The sequence below is a fragment of the Ursus arctos genome, unplaced genomic scaffold (genome assembly GCF_023065955.2).
Source record: "Ursus arctos isolate Adak ecotype North America unplaced genomic scaffold, UrsArc2.0 scaffold_20, whole genome shotgun sequence".
NCBI lineage: Eukaryota > Metazoa > Chordata > Mammalia > Carnivora > Ursidae > Ursus > Ursus arctos.
In genome coordinates, this window is record NW_026622875.1 from 10,724,272 (window position 1) to 10,745,766 (window position 21,495).

Genomic DNA, 21,495 nt, shown 5'->3' on the forward strand with positions numbered 1-21,495 from the left:
AAGCAGGGTCTCTTGCTCTCTGCAGCCTCCAGCACGAAGGAGCAGAAAGAGAAGAAAAGAAACACATACAAAATTCAGCACAGCGTGCAACGGGCTGCGTGCGGTAGAACATTCTGCTTAAAACACCGGGCACCCGGGGAGAGAGAGAAGACTGAGTGAGAAGGGACATCTGACATAAGCATCTGCACATGAGTCCTCTCCTAAGTCCATGTCCTCCATGCGCGGCCTAAAATTATGCACCCCCAGTTTCCTCCTCCGGAGTCAGCCGTGGGCGCACCAGGGCCTGCCTCTCACGCAATTAGGCACCAGAGGCTTCAACTTAATTGCAAAAAGGTCAGAGGCACAAAGCTGGACTTCTCACTGAATACCAGGCATCTGCTAGAAAAGACAGATGCATAATGAGTGAGCGGAGAGTGGGCTTTGAACCGAAGACGCAGGGCCGCCGACGGACTGGATACCGAAGGGCATGGGGAGCACCCATGGAGGGCTTCACCGTCGAAGGGGTCTTCCTGAGCTTTCAATAGGAGCCAGGAGACGGCGGCTCTTTTTTTTTTTTTTTTAAAGATCTTATTTATTTATTTGAGAGAGAGCCCAAGCAGTCATAGAGGGAGAGGGACAAAGGGAGAGGGAAATGCAGACTCACCCCTGAGCAGGGAGCCTGACGCAGGACTCGATCCCAGGACCCTGGGATCACCACCTGAGCCCCAGGCAGACGCTGAACCGACTGAGCCACCCAGGCGCCCTGGTTGGCGTCTTTAACCTCTCTTGCAGCTCTCTTCCGGTGGCAGCCGGCCAAGTACCTTCCGTGTTCCTTTCCACTGTCTACAGATCTAGCTACAGTTCCTTCTGAAACTCCTGTACCCATGGTCTTTGGGCAAAAGTCCTTCGAGCCTCTGTGAAGGGTGGGATTGTGAGGACAGTGGTTTTTGTTCCCTCACACACTCAGTTCAACCAGCCGGGTTCAATGAACGGCTCCGTGAAAGAAAACCCACAGGGTGAAAAAGGTCCTCATGATGCTGTGCCGCAAAATCGAACAAGGCCGGACACACACTCAGGTCACCGAATTCAAAAAATGGAACCAAAGCAAAATAATTCCCGAGGCCACTACAAGAGTTCTAAAATTTAGATCTTGTGACGTGTTATATAATTGAAGCAACTATTTCTCGTGTGTCATATCAAATAGCTGACGAGACAGAGTCTGGCCTGGAACCTGGGATAACCGAAGTGGGTCCGTTCCCAGTTTCCCCGATGATAAAAGACCCACATCATCGGCCGCCCTCCTGCCTCATCGGGGTTGGAGATGGGCGTCGCAAAAGACCAAGTACTCTGACGGGCACTATACCATGTGAGGCATCGTGCGTGGGTGTGCATTGCAGATGCAACAAGGGGGAAACACTACGGCCCAAAATAAACACATCGTTTTCCATATACATTATCATCTCCTGTGGATTTTTCCTAGAGGCTGAAGGATAAGAGTACGTCAGACACGGTATTTACAATTTTATTCCATCCCATTTACTTCCTGTTGTTAATTAAATCATTAACAGAAGCAGGAAGGCCACAAAAGTCTCCCTGCAAACAATGCCCCTTTATCAGGAGGCCCAGCATTTGGTTGTCTGGATGGTTGACAGGACCAACGACATCCGTGAGGCTTCTAGCTCTTCCAGTGAGAGAGAACTTTTGTGAACGATCTCAATTTTGATTATGGTTTGAGGTGATTACAGCCTAGAGCTAAATGTAAAGGGTAAAGAATATGTGCGTTCATCCCTGAACGTGTCCGGACATCTCACCACCACACACGCTGGGCCCACATGCCACGCAAATTCCACCGTAAACCCAGCAAGCCGGGGACGCCACTTGCTGCCGCCCCTCGCCTGTGCCAACCGCAGCTGTCCCTGCTCCGTCTTCATGAAGGCAGACAAAGGGGGCTCTCCGGCTCCCACATTCCTCTAGAAAGGCCCAGAGGGATAAGAACAACAGTGGTAAAACATTCATCTTTTGTCCCTTTACAAAGGATACGCTTTTGTATTTTTCGCAGACTGCTGTCTTGTGAACAACATGACTTAAGAGCTTTCCCGGGCGGGGCACCTGGGTGGCACAGCGGTTAAGTGTCTGCCTTCAGCTCAGGGCGTGATCCCGGCGTTATGGGATCGATCCCCACGTCAGGCTCCTCCACTATGAGCCTGCTTCTTCCTCTCCCACTTCCCCTGCTTGTGTTCCCTCTCTCGCTGGCTGTCTCTATCTCTGTCGAATAAATAAATAAAATCTTAAAAAAAAAAAAAAAAAGAGCTTTCCCGGGCAAACAGAGAGAACACAGTATACGTGGCTCAGATGTACATCCGACAGAAATGTTAACCACAACCTTACTAGCAAATGTGGAAAAACAAATGGAATTTAGAGAAAACTTGCTCCAGGAGCACAAAAGGGACAGTGAGCAGACAGCGGCAGGGAAGCGGAATTTCCTTCCACGGGGCCACTATTCTGCCTTGCCTTAGAGGCAGGAGAGCTCACATAAATGGTGGGTCAACTACAGAAATACGTATTGGGAACCTGCTATGTACAACGTGAGAAAAAGACACAGCTGAGTGTAGGGATTAGTCATGAAACCAGGCAAAACTAACTGGAGAGAAGGGGAATGATTAGGAGGACATTACAGCGTGGCCAGCGTGGCTCAAGATAAATGCTACAGGGGCACCTGGATGGCTCAGACGGTTAAGCGCCCGACTCTTGATTTCAGCTCAGGTCACGATCTCAGGGTTGTGGGATTGAGCCCCGTGCCGGGCTCCACGCTCAAATCAGGGAGTCTGCTGGAGATAATCTCTCTTCCTCTCCTTCTGCCCCTGCCCCTGCTTACATGCTCACTCTTGCTCGCTCTCTCTCATATAAATGAATTAATCTTAAAAAAAAAAAACGGTAAGTGATACATGGGTTGTCCTCGGAAGGAGGTAATAGAATGGAAACAAGGAGAGATGCAATGGACTTTTTGTACAGAATGATTTGGCGGGTGATGGATTTGTTCATACCCGGAGCATCACAAATGATACCAAGTCTCCAGACTGGATAAACTCGAAATGGTGCCAGTGGTTCCGCTTACAGAAATGTGCATTTAGGGAAAGCACTGGGTAGCGGACTGGTTCAGACAAGGGGCATTTCTGATGGGAAAGCGAAGAGGAATGGTTAGAAATAGAAGGAAAGCTCCCCCTGCTTGTGTGCGCACTCTCTCTCTCTCTCTCTCTCTCAAATAAATAAATAATTTTTTTAAAAGAAAGCAGAAATGGAAGGAAAGCTAAGAGTGCACAGATATCAGGTTAAGAAAATGGCAAAAAGGGGCTTAGGGTGAGAGAGCTGAACGGTCAACAAAATGAAATGCGATGAAAGGTAAAGAAAGGAAGCCTGCGGGTGGGGTAACCAGGAAGCCAGTGCTCATCTTTCGATGGAGCAGCCTCATCGGGCAGCGGAGGGAGACGCCAGACGGAAGACCATGAAGGAGCAGCTTAACATACGCTGTTAGCTGCTCAAGTCTAAAACCCAAAGCACCATCCAGTCCTCTCCTTCACGCGTGGCCACCCCGACTCATCCAACCCAGAAGTCCGTCACGTCGTCTCTGATCTCCCAAATGTCATGTTTCTATCTCCTTCCTCAGGCCACGGCCCAGGCCATAGCCAGGACTCCCCCTGACTCCTGCAACGGGGCCCTGTTGGCTCTCCCTGCTGAAACCTCGGCCCTCACTCCAGTCTTCCCAGAACTCCCTGCTACCGCTTACGAAGCTCTAGGAATGGTGCATCTCAAAATACTGGTGAAGAACCAGTCCTCACCCCACCGCACCCCATCCATTGTTTGACCAAGTATTCTTAGAAACACAACAAAAGTGAGTTACTGTTAAGCACATGCTTTGATGCTGCAGACATGTCAAATGCTCTAAGTTCTTAACTACTTCCCTCACGCCCAGGCGGAGACGGTGTGAGGACTGACGGCCCACACACCGCACTGGAAGGGCTCTGCTCTGAAAGGCTCTGGCCTCTGCTCTGGACCACCCACTCTCTCCCTGCTTTATTCTGATCTAGCCATTTTCACCACGTTCAAGCCATGTTTGACAACATCAGACTTGTTTCCCTAGAAGTTTTGCACCTGCTGTTGCCTTTGCCTGGAACATTCTGGCCCCGGATTTTCCCATGGGTTGACTCCTTGTCACTCAGGGTTCGGTTCAAATGTCACCTCAGAGGAGTCCTCCTGCACCATCTACTCAGGATTTTACTACAGAATATTTCAAACAATGTGATGCCCTAAATTGACCAGCTGGGTTTCCACAAATATTTTTCCTTTTAGGAGTCCGGGAACCGAAGAAAACAATCCGTGTTTTAGTAGTTTTTCACATTTCATAGCAACTGGCTTCCTGGAGTTCCCTTCTCAGATGTATGACAGGGCCAAATGGCAAGGGAGGGGCGAGCAGCCTACTGAACGGAGGCTTAGTAAGATGATTAAAACTTGTTACCAGAAAGAACACTAGATTCAGGAGGGTCAGGGGCTTGTCCCGGCTTTGGCAACAACTCGCTTCCTGTGTGACTTTAAGCAAATCACGTCACCTTCGTCTCATTTTACATCTGGGAGAAAATATGAGGGGAAGTGGAGCACAGACTAATAATTAGGGTCACCACCGATTTCACTGCCTAAACAAGACACTTTCGAGAGTCAAAGAGGGTGGTGCTCTTAATTCTGCCAGAATCCTAGGGAAACCAAGACGGATGTCACCTTACTTCAGCTAACAAGTTTCATCCTTCTCTAGAAAGACCTATGGGTATTCACCTTCCTCGTGCTCTATGGCTGACTCCATCTGGCACATCTCAGGTGCTCCTTAAGTGCTCACCCCATTTCCTTTTTGGGGAGCTTTTCTACATTCTTTATGTAATCAAAGCTATCGATCTGTTCTACAATTTCACCATCTTACAACAATTGAACTGTCCTTGTGTCAAACAGCGATACCCCTCCTACTAACAACAGTTTTCCAAGAAGGTAAATAGTTAGGTATGAACTTCCTCCTTTTCCAAACCAAAGAATAAGTAGCCAAAGGACCTCTATGATAAGTCTAAGGTTCTGCAATTATTAAAAGTCCAGAATGGGGTGAAAACCTTGTTTTCCCAACCAGTTTGCTAACAGACCGTATTAACCACAGAGAACATAAAAGAGAGGAAACTTAAAACACATATACACGCATGCATTTTGCAAATCTTAGAAGCAAAGAGAACAGTCCACATAGACCAAAACTTTGATTGCCCAAAACCAGGTAAGCCCAGGGCTGACCTGCACTTATCCAAACACGGCATATACCAATTTGCTAGATTTCTACTCAGTTGTTTTTTTCTAAGGAAAGCACATCACTCCTGTGCACAAGGAGACCTCTGCCCCTCTGCCCCTCTGCCCCTTACGGAATGTTCTTTTGCCATTCATTAAAGAACTACAGATCTGAGTCAGACCCATGGCTCATACTATTAATGGGTGACACAACTAAAATATTCTGAGAACATTTCTGATTGAGGAAATGAATATCCATTCAGTCTGTGGCAAGATCAAAAGGCAAGGGGGTGAACAAATGCTACAGAATGTCCCAGGAAAGGATCTAGCCTTGGTATACAAAGCACTGGACATGTCAGTTTACTTCCTACTCTCCTGGAATAATCTCAGAAACAAGTGTGGAGTTTACATAAATTATGAAGGAGACAGGAAAAGCTCTGCTGAGATGTTGGCAGGACCTGAATAAAGAACAATCCTTATAAACAGAGAGAAAAGGGAAACACAAAGCAAAACCAGTGACACTTTCACCATTACGAATGAAAACTGACGAGTGAAAATCTGAGATTTCTCTAGAATGGCTGGATAAGCACTCATCTACAGAGCCTTTGAGACTTCTCCATCCTTAAAGTCATATAAGGGGGCACCTGGGTGGCTCAGTCGGTTCAGCGTCCGACTCTTGATCTCCGCTCAGGTTTTAATCTCAGGGTCGTGAGTTCAAGCCCTACATTGGACTCCACGCTGGGCAAGGGGCCTACTTAAAAAAAAAAAAAAAAAAAAGTCATATAAGATCCAAAGCTCAGACATACGAAATTCTCTTTTTAAGAGAAGCTCCCCCAAACAGAGGAAGGCTGGATCTGTCTTCACTGGCCAAGGGGTTTAATCACTTTCGGAGCTGAAGAAATGCCTTCCTGAGCCCAGGTCTTGGGTCTGTGTCCTGCTGGTCACCTGCATAAACCAGTTAGTACCACACCCACCCAGAGGAGCAAACACAGGAGCGTGCAGGCGTACGGCAGGGCTCTTCAGCTATTCCACGGAAGAGCTCTGAGACCTTAGAAAAGGGCATTTCTTTGTTTTATACAAATAAACGCTCTCAAGTTCATTCAGAATACTCCACTTTGGCTATTTTCAAATCTCAAATCGATTTTACATCAACCTGTCCCTCTTGGTCTTCTTTAGCCCTTGAGACGTTACTTCTAGTGCCTAAAGATAGGAAATGATCATTTAAAACGTTTTACGTGGATGCTTGATAATTTTACTCTTTTTCTGATGTCTCTCTTTAATGATCCAGGAACCACCGTTAAAATACTCTAAGCAGAGCTACCTTCCTGGGTTTGCTGTCGCTACGCTTTTGCTACAGTCCTAGGGTTGTTATTCATCAGCTGCTGGTCCGCTTTAATCACATCACGTGGGAACGCTGGCCGACTCGAGTGGGAGGGCTGTGGAGGATCCCCGAGGACAGAGAGTGAGGGGCTTCTCCTCTTCCTCTACTGCTCCGTCCAACAGAACACCTGCCGGTGATGATTGTTTCAAGAGGATGTTTCCAGTTTCTAAACAAATAAATAGGTCAACGACCTCTAAATGGACCAGATCACGGGAGGGTGGACTCGGAGACGAAGGCCCCTCGCCTCCGTCCAGTGTGAGGCCGGCCGGCCCCTCAGCCGCCGGTGTGCTGGCAGCCAAACAGCGGGGCTGTTTATTTCATTTAGCACCTGCATCAACTCCGATGGGAAAGTGGACTCATTAATGTTTCCCAAACTGAGTATCTCTTTGGGTAGAAATCATTGGAGGCTTTTTGCTGTCTGGTTGATGGCAGGTGATTGCAAAATGGCCTCAGCTCCCTTATCTAGGAAAACTTATGGCCCAGACTCAAACTACAGGGTGCCAACCACCCAGGGCTCATGAGTCACATCTTTACCAACGATGAAAATACAGGGATTTTTAAACCACTCTCTAAATAGAAAAGCACACCACCTAAAGCACAATGCTCCATTAGGATTCATGAAGATAAAAATAATAGTGTCCATCTCTCGAGACGTGGAGGGGATCACAGTGAAAAGAGGAGCTTGCGTGAAGCACCTAGACGCAGGACTTGGTACATATAGGTACTCAGCAACCAATACACAGCAGCTACTGTTCACTGTTTCTAGGGAGTCTTAGACCAAGGGCAGTGACGTAGGGAAGACTGACAGCAGACACTCAAAAACCCCGTCCCCGCACACACTTACAGCGTCTCAGCCCCGAGCAGCATTTCCACTTTCTCACTCGCGTGGTTACTAAGGACCGTCAGAGTGAAGAGGTGGCTGGTAGAGCTCTGTCTTGAATAAAGCATTGTGGAACTGTTCTTCCCTGGAGAAGAATTAAGCTCTTCGTTGTCACAAGATTCCACCAATAGCTGATCTCTTAAGGAATAATCATTGACGTTGTAACTTTCTTCACTATAAGGAAAAGGGAAAAGAGCACGTCAACGATTCAGTGGATAGGACTGTGACACGGTCAGTTTTCATGTCACCTTTGGGGAGAAGGTGATGAGGAGGAAGGAAGGATAGGGAGAGAATGATTTATTTTAAAACGTGAGCTGGAATCTGAATTATATATATACTGATTATGAATCAATATACACTTCCCAAATTAAACCCATTAATTACTATTTCTCTGTAATAAGCTAAACTGTATCTCAGGTTTAAAAGCAATATTAAACAAAATTCTAAATGCTCTAGCTTTCATCTTACATTCTTCTGGAACTGTTATCACAAGTGAGACACATGTGCATAGAGGTAATGCTCGGACGGCTATGCTTTCCCAGTCTTCCCTCTGTTCACAGAATAAAGAATAAAGAGGGAGTCCCAAACCTACCTACACTCTGGGTAACAGGGGCTCACGCCCAGCCTCCAAACCACTAGGCACAGGACAGAAGAAGAGCCTCAGAGGTCTGCCTGAGCCGCCCTTCTCTCCCAACACACACAGCCTCACCACCTGCTTCAGAAACCACCAGCACTGATTGGTCTATCCCCGCATCTGCCCAAGACCCCCGGTATGCCTCACTCCCCTGGATTCTCATCCCCGTAGCACTGTGAACACGCCTAACCTGCCTCCACCCTTCCTGAGTTCCTCAGCTGGTTTCTGAACCCCTTCTACTGGGTCCTCCAGAAATGGACCTCATGTAGGGATTCCAGCAAGATCTTACAAATCCTCAGCCTTGTTTTTGAACCCTGCCTTAACAGAAATTTGGCTCTCCCTAGAAAATGTGGCCTCGCCTAAAGGCTCTCTGCCGGCTTGCTTCTCATTGCTGCAACTAGAAAATGATCACTTCCTCCTCCCAAACAGTCGTTAGCTTTTGAAGCTCATGCTGCCCGGCTCTATCTCATAATCAAAGTCAGGGACAGACTCCTGGATGAGTTATGAGTCATCCGCCCTTACGAGTTTAGTTGTTGGCTCACGGGTCTCTCCCCAACACTACTTTCTTGAATTTCCATGCAGGGGTGTCTTCCATTGACCCTGGCTTCTCAGTTCCTTGACTTCCCCTTCCCCACCCATCTTATCCTCTGCCCTCCTTCAGCTACCCCACCACTGTCATGCCCTAGACCTTGTCATTGCCGTCAACTGCAACCTCTCTGGAATCCCAATGTCAATCACCCTCTTCAACCACCTGTCTCTCCAACTCCCTTCTTCTAATCCTCAACCCCGACGATTCTTTAGCCCACCGACTCTACCACATTTCCCCCGTCCTTCAACCCCTCATGTCCTCTCGTTCATGCTTGTTAAATTACCCAGCCTGGACTTCGTGGCATGCAGTTACAATCACTCCATGCATACATGCTCGTCTCCTTGGCAAATCCCAACCCTTGACAGATCCAACTCCCCCTCTATTCTGCCTGCATGGGTACCCCTGCAGCTGAACATGGGAGAGTTCAAGAAATAACTGTTGAATAAACGGATGACTATGCAATATATTCTAATATATTCTAGGAACAAAACTATTTACCTTATTTTAAAATAAATGCAAATGCATGAATTCAGAAGAACTACGAGAAAAGGAGACTCCTTGTGTCTAATCAACTACACCAGGAATTTCAGGATAGGCCATTTTGCTCACGATTCCTTAGAATTTCTTTCATTCAGTGGTGGACATCCACCCGTCAACCACTTCCTTGTAGTTACCACTTAGACAACTTTATAAAATCTTTTCCAAAATTTGGTTTGATAGATAACCCCCCCTCAAAAAACAGCAAACACAGTTATCTATAAAAGCAAAATACTGCCTTTTTTTTTTTTAAGATTTTATTTATTTATTCGACAGAGACAGAGACAGCCAGCGAGAGAGGGAACACAAGCAGGGGGAATGGGAGAGGAAGAAGCAGGCTCATAGCGGAGGAGCCTGATGTGGGGGTCGATCCCAGAACGCCGGGATCACACCCTGAGCCGAAGGCAGACGCTTAACCACTGTGCCACCCAGGCGCCCCGCAAAATACTACCTTCTGATCAAGTCTAACTCTTTGCTAGGGCAATAATCTATATTAACTGAAAGTTCACATGGCAAGATCATTTCCAAAGCTCTCCTGAAACTGCCTACAGATCAAGACAGCCATAGTCAGGATATATAAAATATTTCTTGCATCAAAATAAGGTTTATCAAAGTTCACATGATTTTTATAAAAGGAGAAAGCAGGATAATGTTTATGTTTATATATATATATATATTTAATTTATTTGAGAGTGAGAGAGAGAGCACGAGCATGGTGAGGCACAGAGGGAGAATCTCAGGCAGACTCCCCACTGAGCTCAGAGTCTGACGTGGGCTTGATCCCATGACCCTGACCTGAGCTGAAATAAGGAGTTGGCCACTTAACAGACTGAGCCACCCAGGTGCTCCAGGTTATATTTTTAAAAGACCATGTTTACCAGAAAAAAAGCAGTCAATTTTTGACAGAGTAGGAAAAGTTTATAATGTTGTCTAGATATCTTAAGCATAGATTTAACAGCTCGGGACTCAGGATAAACACCAAACCACAAAACACAAAAGCAAAAAACAAAAGAAAAACCCCGACAACGTCAAAAACTGGAGAAAGAACAAGATGAATGAGGGCTTCTTCGTTCCTCTTAGTTAATCTTTTGGTCCAACTCACAACTTAAACAAGATGACCTGTTAGTCAAAGACACCCATTTCCACGTAAAAACAATTGTTTGCTCAGACAGAGAAATGCAAGCATCCTAACGTTGTGTACGTGGGTATTCGGGGAGCGTCCTGACCAATGACACTGCACAGGTATTCTTCATATTTCCAAAGAAATAAAAGGCAAAGGAATGTTTATGCCATAAAGCCATCATTCAAGATGACTCAAGTTCCAAGCCGTTGTCAGCATAACTCGGTTGCACCTCTTTAGTTCTAGTCCCCACTAGAATCCAAGACCAAGAGGCCACAGGAAGGCTACACAAACTAGCAGTAATAAACTAGTTCAGCCTTTTTTTTTTTCCTCTTGATTTTCTGAGTTCCTCTTTTCCCCAGTGTTTGTATAAATACAAACAATATCCGCTCGTGTGTTTCATTAATGCTCCAAATCTTTGTCTTCTGGGGGCAATTAAGGCCGGAAAAAGTAGAAAAATTACGAGTGTTTTTTTTCATTGTTCTCTTAAGCAATGACAACCACAACACCGTTAAGAGCTGGGGTGACTGTGTGAGCCCGTGTCTGCCTGTCGACCTCTCAGATGTCCAGTTGGGAAGACGAACTGTGGCCACTTTATTTATAGCTCTGTGAGTTCACCTGCACATCTGTGTCACCGAGACGCCCCAACAGGGAACTTGTCCCACTGTCTGGACTTCTGCATCCAAAATAGGACACAGGAAACATGTGGTTTTTTTTTTTAACTGATTCAACAGCAATCATCCAATATCATTAGTTCATCTAGCCTGTAAACTTGTCCATTATATAATAAATAATGTTTATAACTCCTTCACTTCTCTTTTAATAAACTTACATTTTTCGAAACTCTGATTTCATTGAACAGTAGTGAAACAAATTATTTATTCTCACCCTCTACTGTCAAACCCAACGGGACTAAAACTAAACAGCTAAACAGCAACTCCCTCTTGCTAGCACATTTGTCCTCTCCCACACATACACACTCATACGCTCACCCTCATAAAGATTCAAAATTACCGTATTTTCTCCTCTCCGAATCTGCTAGATCCTGGATGCACTTCACTCTGCTAATGTCAGCCTGCACCTACTTGCTCATGCTAATAGGAAAGGCTATTGGGTTAAAATATGTGCCTCGGCAGAAGGAAGAGGGGAGAATCCACAGCCAGATGCAGCTGTGCACCAACTACCCCCTCCCCTGCTTACTCCCCCGCGTCCAAGCAGGATAACGCAGCCTGAGCCGGGCTGGGAAAGAAACCCCCTTCCTGAGGGAAGCTGATGCTAATCGGATGTCCCCATGTTTGTCTCTGTCATTTAACAAACATATGGTTTACATAGTCTCTGAAACAATTTGGACCATGTAATTAGGAAGTTAAATTGCTCAGAAGAAGGCAAATGGAAAAACCACCTTTCCTTGCATGGAGAAGTTTATACGGAGACTTCCTCTGATTGTCTTACATGTGCTCCAAGCTCGCCAGCTGCTCGTCAAGGCTGTCTGCTCCGTGCCCCTATCAGGTGCAGCCATCGCATCTAGAGAAGCCTGCTGCTCTGTGGTGTAAACAAGGCTGCGTCTCCCTATTGAAACCTACCTCAAGTCCTAGTAACCTCTGCTGAGATTCACGTCTTTTTCTCTTCCTTTTTTAAACCGAGATAGAGAACTATCTGCAGAGCACAGGACGTGGTGGTGGACACATGCCTCAACTACTCTTCCCTCAGGAAGGCATTCTTTTGTTAGGCACTCCAGAGAGTGTTTGGTCCTGCTCCATGCTACCTCACAGCGTGGCTTAAAACGTGACAGACCTTACTGTGAATAGTGGCTTTCTTAAAAAGATTATTATGGATCACTTTTAACTTTCTGTCCCACCAATTTCTCTAAAGGTTGGAATTTTTCATAAGGGGTCTGTATTTATTGCTTTCAAATCAGGACAGCATGTTACAACTGCAGACAACGTACACACGTTTTTAAAACCCCACAACCGCATACATCGGCATGCGTTAGTGAGTATGGGCTGCCAGACGCCAGCCTCAGCACAGGACTTACTGTGGGGCGGAGGGGAGGAAGACGGGATGGAGACAGCGTAGGTGCGTCTGCAGTATTACATCAGGGTTTTTTGTTTAAAGAGGAATGATCTGACAGTAACACGGCAAAAACTTAGTATCTCTTCAGTCTGGATGATAGGTATGTTAGTGTTTGATAACGTTCTGTACATTTCAAATACTTTACAAGCCAAGCTTGCAAAGAAAAAAAGAATAATAAACGCATTGTGTCTGTGGATGTGTGAGGGTATAGTTGAAGTGACTGTTGCACGATGGAATTTTTTTTGCCCTACAAACAACTGATTATTTGCAGATGACATCATTGCCTGAAAAGATACTACAAAGTGAGAGTGAATGCAGCAAAGTGGTTGGGTTAAGGAAGAAAAAAAAAAGCTTTGCTATTTATCAATGACACTCGGTCAGAAAATGTAATAGAAGTCATCTTATTTAATAGCCACAAGACCCGTAACACGTTTAGGATTAAACCTAACAGGTTTCTGCTATATGAAAACAGCTTCCAGGTGGTTCAGAAGGCGGCCTGAATGGATAGGAACGTTTGATATTATAGAGGTATCAATCCTTCCTGTATCGAAATATAATTTTATCACAATCCCAATGAAGTACACACAGGGTTTTCTGGAATGTGGTGAAGAGGGGGAAGAGTCAAGCTGATTCTAAAATATACAAAAAAAGTAAGCACAGTCAGAAGGATTTTGAAAAAGAATGAGAGTGATCCAGCCTTAGGGCATATTGAAAGCATATTATAAAACTACAGTAATTCCAAGACTGGGCCTGAGGCATGAGTTGACAGATGGATTAGTGAAACGGAACAGTGGGTTCACGAATTGACCCAAACACATTTGAGAATTTAGGACATAGTATAGATGACATTTCAAATCTATGGGGAACTAACAGGTTAATCACCAAATAATATTGGAACATCTGAAGAACCATCTGACAAATAAAAAAATTTGGACCCCAATCTCATTCAGTAACCAGGATATTTCCTTGGACCCAAGCTCTGGGTACATTAAAAGTCATGAGAAGAGGCGGTGACAGAACAGGTCTTTCTCCTGGTTATAGACCCATCAGGCTTCCCTTGTGCCTGGGGGGTGGTGCTTTTAAACACGCAAATACCTTCCCACCTTAACCCTTATTAGCAAACATTTTACTTTAAGTACATAATAAGGATGGCCAGGAATGGGAATTAGGCTAGTTGACCAAGAAGGAGCCAGACATGGTAAAGGAAAGATGTGATGGGGGAGGTGAGGGGAACAGTAGGATTGTGTAAGCCAGCTTTCCCACAATCCCACTGCTCTTCAGCCCTGTGAGTCGTCTCACATTTGACCACGGCACTGTTCTGGAATTTTCTTTTATAGCCCAAATCTGACAGGTGGAAACCCAACCAGCACCTCCAGTTCTTCCTTTCATAAAAGAGTTAAATTTAGAAGAAAAGATGCTATCAAGAATTATCCAGAACAACATTATTTTCTGCATATATCAAAATAGTGATGTTTACTGTTTACCTGTGCAGTAGCCCCCTTTCCAGGGCCTTTGTTTAAAACATGCATTCAGGTTCCCTGTTCTGAAAAACATTTACTTGGCCGGTGCCAAGACAAATGTCTCCTGAGCTAGCAGCTGCCTGCATTTTTCGTTTTCTCAGACCCTGTCCCTGCATGCCGGTGAAACTGCTCCCCAAGGCCATCATGGCCCAGCACCCCACCCAATCCAATGACCTGAATTTCAGTACTATTCTCCTTAACATCATACATAACATCTCAACATAACAAAATTTGATGATGTCAAGCACCTGTGACATGCTGAAATTCTATCTTCCTCTTCTAATGTCCCTGTGACATTTCTTAGTCATCCTTCTTTTGGGTCACTCTCCAAGATCCTCTCCCAGCCCCTTGCTTTTCCCTCAGGGATTTAGGATGGCTCTGTCATTCTCCCAGTGTGCTGATTCATACGACCTGAGGAGATTTTATACAATCAAAGGAGATTCTTCCTACTTTCCTTCAAGACATGTATAAGAATTCTTCCTGTGCAGATTTCAATTTCTCTTTCCCTTCTGAAAACATGTTTTCTAAATCCCCATATTTGATCTTGTGCTTACGGAGAATAAAGATACTGGAGTTAACATTTCTGGGATGAAAACTATTGGCCTACACTGAAATTTATTTTGAGTTAAGAGGTTGAAACACTATGTCACACGACGGATGCTGATTTCAATTTTAAAGCTTAGTTTTAGAATAATACAAACAAGTTTTTATTGAAGTGCTGTACAATTTTAAAGTAATGAAGTGCAGTATAATAGGTAAGAGCAGAGACTTGATTTAGAATGTCTGGTAAGAATCCCAATTCTATCACTTACTCACTATGATCTTGAACAAGTTACTAACCCTCTCTGTGTTTTCTCATCTGTAAAATGGGGATAACAATACCACAATCTCCTTGGACTGTTGTGAGGATTAAGTGAGATAATATACTTAATTATCTCGTTGCACAGACAGCTCTTAACAATCATGCCTGGCTCACAACCAGTAAATGTTAGCTATTATTTTTAATTTTCCTCACAGATCATGCATTTTGATTGCCTGACATTTTGTTAAACGCTTGGTAATGACAGGCACTTTGCAAATGGCCAAGTGGACTAAGCATGATTTGAACTAAACACCTGGGTCAAGAAATTCATAGTTTGGCAAGCACTCCAACAAAACAAGGCATGATATTTATCCAGAGACTGATTTTTCAAACAGGCTTACTTGCTCAGTTCCTCAAAATAATTCTGAAGACTAACAAACATGCCTCAGGCTTCCTATTTCATTGCCAACAATATAACAAATAGTTCTAAGGACCACATTTGTTGGTAAGATAAGGATCTGATATGATTCACTGTCACCAAAAAATATGGCTAGTGACCCATCGCAGGACTAGAAAGGCCTCCTTCTCTCACCACGGATCTCCGGGACCCTGGCTGCACGCAGGATTGCCCTGAACTCATGGTCCTTGGAAAGGGGAGATGGGCAGGGCTGAGAGGCTGTTAGCTCCTTACTGAAGCTTTCTCCCTGGGGTACCCAGAACTAAACAAGCTCAGGAGAACAGGTAGGCAGCAGCTTCTTAAGTTGGTAAGGATTACTACAAATTACTAAGTAATCCTCACACTCAGGTGTCCTTCCACGGACTTCCTTGAATGAAAGGAAAAAATATACTGAATTCACTTTTTTCAGCCACAAAGTTATACTGTCTTCTAATCAGTTGTAAGGGATGTTGCAAGAGAATTGTTACTACAAAAGCGTACACGTGATTCCCATCAACTTATAAAAGAACAAAAGTAGATCAATGGTTATCACTCACTCACTTGCCGTCTGATACGGATGGAGCGGGAAAGGCATTGAGTTAAACGCATTTATTCCTAAGGTCATATATCAGGGGCCATAAATTGGGTTTGACCCTGGTATACTTCAACTATCAGACGTGTAGCACTGGCTAAAGGTTTCAAACCATTTTTTAAAACTATAAAATAATCTAGAAGCAGAAAGGCAATAACTTGATTTGTGCCAAGATCTTTAGAGAGAGAGATATAATACTAGGAATAATGATACTCAGCATGTATCAGTCACTTAGCAGGAAGTATTCATTGTCTTTTTTTTTTTTTTAAAGATTTTATTTATTTATTCGACGGAGATAGAGACAGCCAGCGAGAGAGGGAACACAAGCAGGGGGAGTGGGAGAGGAAGAAGCAGGCTCACAGCGGAGGAGCCTGATGTGGGGCTCGATCCCACAACACCGGGATCACGCCCTGAGCCGAAGGCAGACGCTTAACCGCTGTGCCACCCAGGCGCCCCGGAAGTATTCATTGTCTTAAGAGCTTTATGTGCATTATCTTATTTAATTCTCACAGAAATTCCAAGAGGAAGATGAACTGTTAAACCCATTTTACCGATGGGAATACTGAGGCTCTAAAATGATTAACAGTAACTTGCCCAGGACCACATGGCCAGGATTTGAGCCAAGTTCTACTTGACCCCAGACATCAATACTGTGTTTCTCAGCCATCACAGCTTTCAGCATTGAATAGCAATGTCAACTCTTCCTATGGACTAGAGGAACCGATATCCAAACTACTCATGACGTTAGAGGAATCAAGGGTATGTGGGTAGCCAGAGAAAAACAGAATGACAAGAAAAGCAATGGGGTTCTCATGCCTCTCCTACCCCATTTCACCATCTTGAATTTAAACCTGATAGCACCAGTGGTCAGAAATAACCAAGGTTTATGTTCAAGGAATACTAGTGCTTTGAGTAAGAGAATATTATGTCCTTTCCTTTATCCACGATTCTCTTAAAGTTAATTTCCCGAGGAAGAAGTTTACTCTGCAGAGGAAGAGAGACAATGTCAGGTGACTTCAGCCTTCTATAGTAGGAAAGCCTTCAAAATGGAAAAACCCAAAATGGGGTCAAGCCAGGCCATGACCCTTTCCAGGGAGCTTTCCCAGCTTTAAGCCACTGGGCATTCAAACTACTTGGGAAAACCCATCAAGTTCTAACTTAAGTTCCCGAACTTAATGATAATGATCTGGTAGTAATCTATTACAGAAAATCCTTTTTTAAAACCGTGAGGATTTGTAATGTGTCTTAGAGTCCAAGTTATGTCAATACATATAACATTTATGGAACGACGAATCAGGAAGTAGGAGTCCACGGCCTTAAATGTCTTCAGGAAGGAAATGCTATGAAAGGGAAACTCTTCCCTACACTCCGATGCTAGATTACCTAAAAGCAGAGGAAAGCTCACAAGTGCAATTTGGTACTGGTTCTAATCTCCTACGATCAGTAAGGGTATTTATACAAAGGTGCAAGTTTCTGGCTATTTTTCCCAATGACATTACAGGATGGGGGAAAGGTGAAAATAGTCTAGAAAAAGGAAGTTAAAAAAGAATGAGCATAAAGAAATCGTGTAGAGAGGAGGCTGTGGAGTCAGAAACTCGGATTAAAATCCTGGCTGTGGGGGTGCCTGGGTGGCACAGAGGTTAAGCGTCTGCCTTCGGCTCAGGGCATGATCCCGGTGTTCTGGGATCGAGCCCTGCATCAGGCTCCTCCGCTATGAGCCTGCTTCTTCCTCTCCCACTCCCCCTGCTTGTGTTCCCTCTCTCGCTGGCTGTCTCTATCTCTGTTGAATAAAAAAAAAAAAATCCTACCTTTGCTGAGAGACCTCAAAAAAGAGACTCTCTGCCTCAGGGTGCTCAGCCATAAAACGGAAATACTACTAATACTAGGTTGCTATGACAACTCAATGGTATGTCGCATATGCACTCTGAGCACTGTTAATGGCACACTGCACATGCTCCATAATATAGGTTCTTATCATCACTATTGCTGTTACTATTCATCTAACTGCAGGGAATACCTGAAAACATCACGGTTATATTGTTCGTGGGTGGAAAATTCAGGAGAAGAATGAAAAAACAAATCAGAACACGATATGCTTACTCTTACAGACAACAAGACTAGACTAGATTTCTGCATTCTTTCGGTATCATGCCCAACTCCCAGACCAGGCCCATGTCTCTGTGCGCTCCAAGCGTGCTGAAGGACACATCTCGGCTGATGGGAACAAAAAGGAACTACCGACAAGATGCTCACGTGAACCACAGCTGCATGACCAGCAGCCACCAACAGAAGTGGGTTCTGAATCTCCAATCACTTCCGGCTTCTTTGACACGAATGCCCCACCCCGTTCCCCGCGGTTATCCTAAAGGCAAGCACAAATTCTTTTACAGAGTTCTCTCTGTTTCCCAAACTACTTGTATGTTAATTAGTGTTCTGTGGAAAAGATGATTTCCTGGTTGTGGCTGGAACTGTCTGCAATCTAATCGCCTGTCAGCCTCCCCTGTTTCTTGTCTGCCGTGTCCCATGTGTCCAGCCGCAGGGGATGCATCCCGGCTGGACCTAAACACTCACGGCTCTCCTGTTCCCCTTTGTTACTCGCCGGCGTTCCCAGCCTCCCCTTTAATAACCAGTCTTGGGACCCGTGACTGACCTATGAGACATAAGAAGTCTTCAGGGGATTGTCTGGGGAAGGTTTTCCTCTGCTGATGAAAGAAAGAAAGAAAGAAAGAAAGAAAGAAAGAAAGAAAGAAAGAAAGAAAGAAAGAAAGGAAGGAAGGAAGGAAGGAAGGAAGGAAGGAAGGAAGGAAGGAAGGAAGAAAGGGAAAGAAAGAAAAGTGCTGCTTGAGGAAAGAGCCCCTTTGGTCCGCCTCTGTTTCTCAGCCTGTGTCTTTGAAGGAAATCATGATGCTTGGCTGCGCAGAAGCTATCTGCAACCGCGCAGCTATCTGCATGCGGGCAAAAAGTGGACAGAGCGGAGTGCAGCTGAAGAACAGACAAGAAGGGCTGGGTTACTTGTGATCACGGGGCCCAGACTACCCCCCTTCATTACATCTTTGCAGAGAGAAGTAACTGTCTTGAGGATCTGAGCCATTGTTATTTGGGAATTGTTACATATAGCCAAAAGCTTTCCTAAGGGATCCAACAGTGAATCTCCCAAAGAGAAATGGAGTATGTAGGGCTTCCCAAGCTCACCGGACTTCTTGTTTTGTGTGTGTGTGCGTGTGTGTGTGATGATTCACTGGTTTTATTGCTTAAACCCTCTGGTATGATTACACTTTTACTTGCAGCTCAAAACATAAGTTGATAATGATAGGACAAAATAAAAGCAGGCCTAAAAACACTTCCTCTGTAGAGCACAGTTTCGCAAATAGAGTCCTAAATGTTTTTGAAATTGAGGTTATGTGGCATTTATGGGTAAGTTTATAGGTAAAACTCCAGAGATTTGATAAGCCACATGATAAACAAAGGTCCAGATTTGTTTTTGCCAAAATTAATCAAAAATTAATATATAATGGAGCAGAATACCAAAATCACATCCTTTAAAAATAAAGGAGAATTCAAAGAAATTTTAGCTTGGGAGTAGAATGAGGGGGTCTGCCCTTTGAGTACTATATTCATCAAACTGTTTATATTTCCACAATTGGTTCAAATTTAACAGACATTTCTAAATGATCATTACGGGCCAGGTTGCTGGGCTATGCACTAAGGATACGAAAGTCAACAAGACAGACACGAACACATAGTAACACAAATGTTATGGCAGAGAAAGTACAGGGTTTTATGGGACCATAAAGCAACAGAAATGACCCCACTACCAAGGACTGGATAAGAACTCCCAGTGGGTGTGACAACTCAACTAAGACCTCAAGAATAAAAAGGACTTTGCCGAGAAATGGCTTGGGTGGAGTGGATCCGTGGGGAGCGAGAGAATTCTGGTAAAGAAAGAAAGATGTGCCAGGTCCTTGTGGCTAGAAAGGTGGTTCAGTAAGGCTAAATACAAGGTAGGACCACAGAAGGGCCATTTGCGAGAGACAGACTGAGTAGAAGTGTCCTTTAAAAAGCATACTTTTACATTCGGCTGTGGAATGTCAAGTGGTCGGAGGGATGATGGCATGACTCCAGTTAGGTGTGTCTTACAGGTGAATTCAAGGTGGCTCCACAAGGGCACTGGCAGTGTGGGAGGAGAGAAGCAATTCCACGGGCTGCTTAAGAGACCAGTGATGGCTGGACAGGGGGTGCAATGAGGACACAGAGCCAAAGTAGTCTTTTGGGTTTATTGTGAGCACCCCGATGCATGGAGGTGGCTTTAACAAAGGAGGGGAGAGACCCTGGAGAAGGAACAGATCTGAAGGAGAAGATGCAGATGAAGGTAACCTATGAGCCCTCCAGAAAGGGGTGTTCGAGTCACATGACCAAGATGTCATTCCAAAATAATGAAAAAATGGCATCAGTCAATTAAAAAAAAAAAGTGTGTTCTACAACTGGCTTAAGACATTATTCTTAAGCACGTTTATGCATTCTGTGATCATAATCATAATTTAACAGTGGTGATGGGTTGGGGGAGTGCAGTGAGTTGAAATGTGTCCTCCAAAATTCTGCTAAAGTCCTAACCCCTGGTACCTGTACATGTGACCTTATTTAGAAATAAGGTCTTTGAAGATGTAATCAAGTTAGGGTGAGATCATCCTGGAGTAGAGGAGGCCCTAAATCCAGTAACTGGTGTCCTTAAAAGGAGAGAGAGATTTCAAGACACACTGCACCCCAGAGAAGAAGGCCATATGAAGACAGAGGCAGAGATTGGAGTTATGCTACTCCACGCCAAGGAATCCCAGGGGCCACGAGGAGCTGGAAGAAGTGAGGCAGGATTCTCTCCAGAGACCGGAGGGAGCGTGGCCCTGCGAATGTTTTTATGTTGGACCACTGCCTCCAGAGCTATGACGTAACCCATTCCTATTGTCTTAAGCCACCCAGTTCGTGAGACTTTGCTATAGCAGCTGAAAAAAAACTAACAGAGGGGGAACCACTTTTTGCTTCAGAAGAAATTGGGAGGGAAAATTTAAGCCAGATAAAAGGCACTGAAGGAGAATGAGGCAGTTAACTACCTTACAAAATAAGGCATTTGAGAGCTCGAACATATTTAGGTCTTAGATTCAGTTTCCACATTTCAAAACTGGACACAACAGTACTTGGTCCCTACGGTTGGACATGGGGTATGGCCCGTGCACTGTAACGGATAATTATAAATAAGTTGTTACTCATTAATCTAGGAGTATAACACGTGGCAGTCTGTTCCCCTGTTACACTATTACTATTTGTGCTGTGTCAGGTCTGATACATTCGCACACCTGCCCTATTGTGAAGGCAGTACAGGTTAGCAGTCTGCCATCACCGTGGTTCAGTGGTCCTCAAACGGGGGCAATTTGCACCCCCCACCCCGGCCAAGGGACATACAACAATGTCTGGAGACATTCTTGGTGTCCCAACTGAGAAGGAGAGGGTACTGGCAAATAGTGGTAGAGAGCAGGGTGCTGCTAAAACATCCTACAAAGCACAGGGCAGCCTCCGCAACAAAGAACAGTCCGGCCTCAAGAGTGCCGAGGCCAGGGCCGCCTGGGTGGCTCAGTTGGTTAAGCATCCGCTTT

At 44.9% G+C, this 21,495-nt stretch overlaps 1 protein-coding gene across 11 annotated transcripts in view; it reads right to left on the reverse strand.

Annotated features, from left to right (window-relative positions):
* ARHGEF26 (Rho guanine nucleotide exchange factor 26) overlaps window positions 1–21,495 on the reverse strand; it is a 504,613-nt gene that overhangs the window by 395,092 nt on the left and 88,026 nt on the right. For 9 of the 11 annotated variants that reach the window (XR_008960675.1, XM_048216114.2, XM_057316046.1 and 6 more), the window contains one exon: window positions 7,515–7,724. The exons of the other annotated variants lie outside the window; for them this stretch is intronic. Coding sequence is in view for 8 of the 9 variants with exons in the window: in XM_048216114.2 (XP_048072071.1) it covers window positions 7,515–7,724 (210 nt within the window). In the remaining variant the exon portion in view is untranslated. The remainder of the gene's footprint in view (window positions 1–7,514; window positions 7,725–21,495) is intronic. 11 annotated transcript variants of the gene reach the window in all.